At 47.2% G+C, this 8,520-nt stretch overlaps 1 protein-coding gene across 7 annotated transcripts; it reads right to left on the reverse strand.

The window, feature by feature from the left end:
- Positions 1 to 1,522: 1,522 nt before the first annotated feature.
- Positions 1,523 to 7,053, reverse strand: LOC136466375 (uncharacterized). Of its 7 annotated transcripts, XM_066464746.1 has the most exons (8): positions 6,249 to 7,053; positions 6,039 to 6,161; positions 5,357 to 5,628; positions 4,283 to 4,347; positions 3,937 to 3,981; positions 2,991 to 3,871; positions 2,168 to 2,567; positions 1,523 to 2,089 (listed from the first exon to the last, which is right to left on the reverse strand). In XM_066464746.1, exons 6-7 carry the CDS (start codon positions 3,459 to 3,461, stop codon positions 2,505 to 2,507), a joined length of 534 nt encoding a protein of 177 aa, XP_066320843.1. In that variant the 5' UTR covers positions 3,462 to 3,871; positions 3,937 to 3,981; positions 4,283 to 4,347; positions 5,357 to 5,628; positions 6,039 to 6,161; positions 6,249 to 7,053; the 3' UTR covers positions 1,523 to 2,089; positions 2,168 to 2,504. The 7 variants fall into 7 exon arrangements, with proteins under 7 accessions (XP_066320843.1, XP_066320842.1, XP_066320838.1 ...); XM_066464745.1 differs by having other exon boundaries at positions 2,991 to 3,981; positions 6,053 to 6,152; XM_066464741.1 differs by having other exon boundaries at positions 2,991 to 3,981; positions 6,039 to 6,152.
- Between the last annotated feature and the right edge of the window lie 1,467 nt (positions 7,054 to 8,520).

Consider the following 8,520-nt stretch of genomic DNA (forward strand, 5'->3'; position numbering starts at 1 on the left):
CTCCAGCCCAAGACCCTATTGCTACCCCTCCAGCCCAAGAACGCCACCAGCACCGGCGCCCCGCCCGCGCGCCGCCAGCACCTCCCGCGCTCTGCCAGCACCGGCGCCCGCCCGCGCGCCGCCTGCTCCGGCGCCCCGCCCGCGCGCCACCTGCTCCGGCGAGGGAGTGACCGCCGACTGGGAGGAGAACCCAGGCCGGACCGCCGACTGGGAGAACCCAGGCTAGAAACAAGTACACAATGGGGTACTATCTTGCTGATGGGATATACCCAGCCTGGGCAACGTTTGTCAAAGCTTTTCAACATCCACAGGGCAACAAGAAGATCCACTTCACAATGGCACAAGAAGCAGCGAGGAAAGATGTGGAAAGAGCGTTTGGGGTACTCCAAGCTCGCTTTGCAATTGTGCGGGGTCCTGCAAGAATGTGGGACAAGGAAGATCTATGGTATATAATGCAAGCTTGTGTAGTCTTGCACAACATGATCATTGAGGATGAGCGAGATGAGGAAGATGATTTTAACTACCATCAGGAGGGTGTCCCTGTGTTGCAACCTATGGACTACCAACGTCGTAATCCGCTTGTGCTAGAGGACTTCCTGAAGATACACGACGAGATTGAGGATAGGTCTTCACATGAGCGACTTCGGGATGACCTTGTAGAGCACTTGTGGGCAATTCATAGTTCTAGATAGTTAGAACTAATAGTTCTAGATAGTTAGGACTGTATGTGTCTTTTTCCTATATTCTTGGTTTGCATGGCCATCTGAATGAGAGTTGTGTTGCAGAAATTGGATAGGGCCTGTTTGGACAGCTCAGTAAACTTATTCACTTGCAAGAGCTTTCCAGTTGTAATTATTTAACTACTGCTGTTATTCTGCATATTTGAACTATTCATAATGTTTAATTACACCAGGGATTTTGATGCTTTTGATTTACGATTGAGGCTTCCTACTAGTGGTTAGCAAATTGCTTATATGTTCTGGATTCTTGGGTACAGTCTCAATGAAGGACATCAACTGCTGCAGGACATCAGCTGCTACATAAGTCATGTGTTGTGCAGTGGCATAAACAACCAGTGAAGCACTTTTTCTACCACTTATACTGTAACACTTTGGTTCAGTTTTTAGTAGCAGCAGTGAAGCAACACTGAATCGAAGTGGCATGCTTTTGAACTTTTGTGAATGAAAGTAAAAATGTATAATAGTCCTAGAGCTAGGCAAGCTTTCTCTGAACTGTTGGAAATGAAATGTAATATATTATGTAGCACATTCAGATTCAGTACACTGATTATCAAGCAAAGACAGAGAGCAAGGCACATAATTCAAACTGAAGGAAAAGGTCTTTCACAAATGACCAAGGCACAGCCATAGTTTGCAGACTACATAATTCATATTACACATAGTACCCTCATTGAACTGAAGAACACACCAAGCTTTTCAACAGAGAGCAATAACAACAGAGAGCAATAAGATGCTAATTTTCTTGAGACATAAACTTAAGAAATGACCACTCCACTCTCACGAAACCTACACTCCACTCTCACCACTAGCCGTCTCGCTTACACTACCGCTCATCTCCTTCACAATCCGAGCTCTCTTTGCCTTCACATATGCCCTTTGATCATCATCCATGGTGGTGACATCACAAAACATAACTTTCTGTTCTTGCTCCCACTACAGACGCCGCTCTTCCACCTCAATCCTGCGCTGCTCAAGCATCATATCCTTGTCCCACCTTTCTTTCTTCATCTTATATTCCTCGGTCTTGAGTACCACTAAGGTTTGCATCATATCCTTGTACTCATCCTCTCCTTCATTTCTTTTCAGCATTCTCTTTGGATTGCTTTCTACCCGGAGGTCGGGTTGTCTTGGCAGAAGGAATTGAAGAGCTCTCTTGGCCTTGGGCAGTTGAGTCATAGTCTTGTTGAGTTCCTACGGAGAGGTTGAGCTCTCTGGACTTGGCCGGCCTCTTGCTGACTTCAAGTGTTGATTCAAACTTCTGAGTATGCCTCAACGTGAGCCAGCATTCTTCGAATTGACATTTTTTGCCCTTCAGCTTTTCTGGCATACCTTTCATGGGCTTCCAGCAACTACAGCAAAGATCAAGTGCGTGATTAGATATATAGCAGCGACAACATATGGGATGAACCAAGTGCAAGATGACATACATGTTCTTTGTATGGGACGCCACTTGGATGACGACGCTCGACCTCCTCGTAGTAGCCTTGGAATTTCATGCACTCCTTTAGTATGATTCCAAAGCGATGCTCGAGTGAATTTGGAGTCCTATCGGACTCAAAGTCCCTGTTCCTGTGGAAATCATTAGCATTCCTCTCCCAATAAGTTTTTCCTGTCTGATCATTCCCTATGATAGGGTCATTGATGATATGAATCCAGGATTTGCAAAGTTGGATATCTTCAAGACTAGTGTAGTTACTGCCTCGCTTGGATGCTCCTTTCCCGCCGGTACTTGGAGTGGCAGCCTGCTGATTCACCAATTCCAAATCATTCATCCTTTTCCTGTGTCATTATGTTTGTGAAATATTGTGAACTTGAAGCCCATGGTTGCTGCAAAGAATAAGAGACAGTCAATTTTCAGTGAAACTGAAAATGAGTACAGTGGCAAATAGATAGTCAACAATCTAACTGAATGCCATCTACTGCGACTGCTAGTATTCATGACTGATAAAAAAATTCACAGCATGACAACTGCTCATGACAAGAATTGAGCATGCCAACAACCAAATGATGCTCAGCTAGAAAATCCCTCCCCAACTAACACCAAATCTATCCCAACTCGGAGCTGTCATTGCAGACATTGAGGTCACATGTCCATCAGTTGTGCATGCACCAAAAATTCAGTTTCACATTCACACAAAATATTAGCATCAGAACTCAAATGGCATTCAGACCCATTGGCGTCAGATAGCATTCACATTGAGACACTAATCTTTGGAGCATATAGAACATAATCTTTGGGGCTAAACTCACCGAGTAGTCAGGCGTCCAATGGTTGGGGCTAAAGTCGTCGCCGGCGACCTCGTACACTTCTGCTGGTGATGTTGTCATTCTGCAGGCGTCCCAGGTGGCGGCGTGAGGCTCTGTGAAGTTCAACGCGCGAGGGCCGAGTGGAGGTGGGTCGTTGGGGAGCCGACGAGAGAAGCCGACGCCGGCGCCAACGCCGCCGCAGCTGGGAGAAGGCATCCGGCCACCACTGCCGCCGCCGCCGGGAGAAGGCATCCTGCTACCGCTGCCGCTGCCGGCGGGAGAAGGCATCCTGCCACCACTGCCGCCGCCGGGAGAAGGATGTTCTTGGCGACCAGGCAGGTTGGCGTCGAGAGAAGATGACGTGGGAGGACGGGAATGCGGCGCGACGAACGGAGCACGACGTCGCGTGGTAGACACCGACGGACGGGGAGGCAGCCCGCCTCCAGAGAATCCTCCTGACGCGCTGCCGTCCATAGGAGCAGAACCGGCGGGAGAAGAGGAAGAGGAGGCTCGCCGGACCAGGACCTCGCCGGATCCGCGAGCTCTGGGGCGGAGCTCGCCGGATCTGCGGGGTCTCGCCGGACCGCCGGGAGGAGCCGGGAGGAGTCGCTGTGGGGAGGAGCTTCCGCGGTGCTCGTGTGGAGAGAAGGATGCGGCCGCGTGCGGGAAGAGGAGCGACGGTGGAGGAGCGGCGGCCGCGGCGGCGGGAGGGCATCGGGGGCGGAATAGGAGCCCCTGGTTCCTGGGGACCTGAAACTAAATTTTGGGAGTTCTCCTAAAATGGGAGTCCAAGTAGGAGCCCCATTGGAGTGGTTTTTTTTGCTCAAGCCCCTAAAATTGGAATAGGGGCTTGTTTAGGGGCTCCACTGGAGTTGCTCTAAGACCTGACTTAGATAGTAACAAATTAGAGGTGATTGATAGTAAAGGAAATTGAGGGTAGCAAGACGACCTGGCCAAGCTGAGTACATGAATGACATCACGTCAATTTCGTGACCTACAATTCGTGGAACAAACAAATGAGGAAACTAATTATTAGGATCAGATAAGCAATTTTAGGCAACCAGCTGTTTATGTGAAGCAGCATGAGCAGTGGCAGTAAAGAAGAACTGATTTTGGGAACGATGTTATTCATTACGGACAATGCTCTAAAGGCATATACTACCATGGCTACGTACCAAAAGCTGTAGCGTCAATATGTACCAATGGATTTAGCAGCGTGAAGTGATAAGAGATGGAACTTTCACATCGAGCATGAGTAAATTGGGAAATAAATTGTCGTGAGAGAACAGGCTCACATTTGCGTTGACTGAAGCATTGAAGAGTAGAATATTTGCTAGCTTGCACACGTCCAATATCAATCCTGCACCAAGACAGTATTATATATTTGCCAGCACCACAATACATTGCTACAGATTTAGTATTCACAAATAGTGCAGTGGTATATGTAATCTCAAGGATTGGACTATTTAATTAGTTCGCAGCTGACCTAGGCCTGAATTAAGAAGGCAAAGAAAATCATTTGCCTAAACTAAAGGCCTTTAATGTTGCAGACTTGCAGTACATCACCAGAAAAAACAAAAGGGATGACTATTTCATCATGGGATTATTGTTCATGTGCACTGGAAATGCAATCTCTTTATACGTGGTTGTTTGGAACTTTAAAAAAAACGCTAAATTGGGATGTAAGCCTGAAGGAAATTTAAACCAATACGTGTAACACCAAAATGATAAGTAGAGTCTAAACATGGAAGGGAATGACAGGAGATAGTCAGCTGCAGCATATGTATTGGAGGCTTAGTAGTTATGGTAAAGCATGAGGGCTAATCTGATGATGTTCTTTTTCTGCAATGAAATTAGCTAAAAATTTTCAACAGCGAAGACGACATCAGGACAGACGCAAACCTGTAAATAAATAGGTCATTAGGATATGTTTGCTGACTCAATTTTGGAAGCAGAGGAACATGGTTGTACAAAGGTAGGGACAAACATAGTCAGCTGCAGCATATGTTTGGGAAGAAAATAAGGGAGGTAAGCAACCTGGAATATTGTTAACTAACCCTACTCCAACTTCAAGTGCAGGAATATTCATAGACCCATTGAAATTGCAACTGTAAGAGGTCAGCAACCACTCAGAAGTATCAACTTATGCAAACATAGAGTAGGTGCTAAAATCAACAAAAGGGGACATATGGTCCTGACAGCACCTACTATTTTCTGAAACATATATAAACTTTGTAGTTTGTAGACTATTTAGATGACCCAAGAAATTGGGAAGGGAATTTAAAAAAAAAAATGAAGACGCAAGTAGCAGGAAGACTGGAAACAGTGGCAGTGCGGGAGATCGCAAAAGGCTGATCAGGTCAACTTACTTTGAGAATGAGTAGAGCTACAATCCAGTGTTTCCCGTACAATGACGATGTGACCTGCAGCTTTAGGCTTGTTAAACGCAGTTTTAATTTTGTATAACGTGGAATCAGACTTTACAACTTGAAAATTTGTTGGATAATCTTTGAATGAACAGGAAAGGTTGAGTGGTGAATGGCCTCGAAGATGAATCCCTCGATATGTATATGTTGTATCAGTCTGCTAAAAATGGTCACTGCTAAACCTTGGAAAATGGTCCTCTGTAAAAGGGTCATCCCTACATCCAAATTTTTTAAGCAATTAAATCAACCTTTAAAAAATCCAGGATATGAAGTTCAACTGGACGCATCTCTCATTAATGCTAAAGCTGAAATTAGATTGTTTAAGTCTGACAGAGAAAGGCTACCAAAGAAATAATGGGCACTTGACCAACATAGAAGATTATGCATTTTCTCATTTCCTCAGAAAAGTATCATTTGTATTCTTATTGCCAATAGACTGAAATGAAATCACATGTTCATAGCTAGTATGATAAACAGACATGAACTATTTGCACCACAGAAAAGTATGACATTGTAGGTGTTTTTCCTTGCAGTGTCACCCAATCAAGGAGAAGCAACCATAGTTTATAATCTGGGTAGTACAAAAAATTAACACAAAGTAAAGGGGTAACCCCAAAATACATACAAATGCCCACATACTGAAGAGGCTCGATGGGGACGGTGGTGATTCACTTGCCGCTGCAGGACTGACTCGTGCCAGCAGATGATTCAGTGATGGTTAATAATATTCGCCAAAGATCTGTGTGCACTTGTGAAGGAAATCCAAGGCAGCAGTCAAATCTTTGCTAAACACACTGAATAATCCAGAAGAAGCCAGAACTGTATCATATATTACCTCAACAGCATTTCAGCGAACACATGGTGGCTGCCGTCCATGTCGACCTCGAAATCGGAGGGGACGGCCGAGGAAGGGACGGAGGGTGACGCGACGGAGGGGCGTAGTCGGCGCTAGACGGAGAACGGGACGGCGGCTGTCGTCACGACCTCGGCAGGGACTGGCTGCGGGCGGCGCTGGCGTGGCAGTGGCTTCCGCGGCCACCGGCGGGGCCACAGCCGGGGCTTGCTGGCGTGGCCGCCCCGGCGTCTACTCCGGTGGCGGCACGTCTCCGCCGAGGGCGAGGCACGGAAGGAGATGGCCGCAGCCATGGCACGGGTACCACGGGGGGATGGGGCCGTGGGATGCGCCGCCGCTGGAGGACGCAGCCACGCGAGGAGGACTCCGCGAGGGCGCCGTCGGTGGGGGCCGGGGATAGGATAAGGTCGAGGGCAGGCACCAGGAGGAGCCGCGGCGTGTGGGCGCAGGCGTGGCGGGCATCCGGCGTCCGCATGCAGGCGCCGCCGCTGTGTAGGAGAGGGAGAAGCGCCGCCGCTGTGTGGGAGAGAGAGAGCGAGGGGCGCCGATGTCGGGGGGAGGGAGAGGGGCGACCGGCGCCGTGCTCGGGCCCGAGAGAGAGGACAGGGAGGAGCCGGAGATTCACGAAGCCTGGACGCGTGGAGGGTACGGGACAGAAGGATGAGAATCCGACGGTGGTGGTTGGGTTACTGTTGTGGGAACAGTGATGTGGATGGTATACGGGAGGTATGGTAGATTACTCGGGACCTCATGTCCACGACGAGCGGATTGTTGACGTGCCAATGGCAAGGGCGCCGCTGCTATTAGCAATCGTGGACACAGGTAGAAAAATATCCGAGGATACACAGATGTAAAAATATTTATTTATAATTAAACAAGAAATCTGACTTAGCTTGTTTGATGCGCAGCTCGGCATGTCAACCACGTGTTGGAGTTGGATCCAACAATACAAACAGACAACAGGGAGAATTGCACGCACGTGCCTCGTGGCGGTGTAGATCCGTTCTCCCTTTGTTCGCTTGCCAATTACTTCTTCACGTGCATTACCTTGGTGATCAGGTCACCCGTTGTCACGGAAACAGGCTTCGTCGCATGGACCGGCGAGTTTCTCTGGCGGCGGCGCGCTGCATCTCGGGGACAAAACTCCTCCGATGATCGGTAGGATTGGTCTTCATGCAGAATTCTACTTAGGCGCATTTTTGTCGGTGTTTTTTACCGGCAGGTATTTGGTTCTTGAAACCTCGCTTAGTGCAAAGATCAATTACATTAGAGAGACGAGATTTATACTGGTTCGGACCCCTGGAAAGTGAGTAAAAGACTTACGTTCAGGTGATACTTCTTGTATTATGTATTCGGCGAGATTACGAGTACAAGATGGCTATGCCTGTGAGTTACAACAGAGGGTATTGCTAGCTATTTATATCGAGGCCTACTTGCCATGTAAGCCACACGTAGTCGTGCTCTAGTTGGAGTCTTGGGGTGATCCTGAGATATCGTTCCTTAAATGAGCGAGATGTGAGCCTTCTGGTCTTCTTCGGTATACGGACTAAGTAGACAGCATATTCGGTAGTCGGGATTTTTGGGAATATGGTATCATAAAAAGGAATATTTTTTGGTTCGCATTTACACCGCAGGTTAACGAGGAGACAAGTCATAGCGTGTGGTGGATTAAGGTTTTTATTTTCTGGAGAACTCGATCCTATATTGAGGAACAAAACCGGAAAAAGGTACAAAGTCTACGGAAGGAAACAATTAGGTCTGGATCCTTGAATTAAATTCATTTTAATAATCATAATTTAAGAAAGATACTTTCTGTTATCTAGGATCGATGCCACAGAAGGATGGAGATATTGATGCAGACGTTTACCATAAGATCAAAGCAGGGTGGTTGAAGTGGCACCAAGCATCTGACATTCTCTGTGACAAGAAGGTACCACAAAAACTTAAATGCAAGTTTTATAGAACGGCGACCAGACCCGCTATGTTGTATGGAGCAGAATGTTGGCCTAAAAAAGATGACATGTCCAACAACTAAATGTCATGGAAATACATATGTTGCCATGGATTTGTGGTCACACAAGGATGAACCGAGTTTAGAACGATGATATACGTGACCATCTAGGGGTAGCACCAATTGAAGAAAAGTTTGTTCATCATAGGTTAAGGTGGTTTGGCTATGTCCAAAGAAAACCTTCAGAGACACCAGTGCATTGTGGAATTCTAAGTCGAGATACCAATGTGAGGAGAGGTTGAG

This window comes from Miscanthus floridulus, chromosome 7 (genome assembly GCF_019320115.1).
Source record: "Miscanthus floridulus cultivar M001 chromosome 7, ASM1932011v1, whole genome shotgun sequence".
NCBI classification, from domain to species: domain Eukaryota; kingdom Viridiplantae; phylum Streptophyta; class Magnoliopsida; order Poales; family Poaceae; genus Miscanthus; species Miscanthus floridulus.

Coding starts and splice junctions, on each gene's coding strand:
- LOC136466375 (XM_066464745.1), bottom strand. CDS start 3,461: ATGGACGGCAGCGCGTCAGGAGGATTCTCTGGAGGCGGGCTGCCTCCC. Junction 2,568..2,990: donor ATTGGACGCCTGACTACTCG/GTGAGTTTAGCC, acceptor TATTCTTTGCAG/CAACCATGGGCTTCAAGTTC.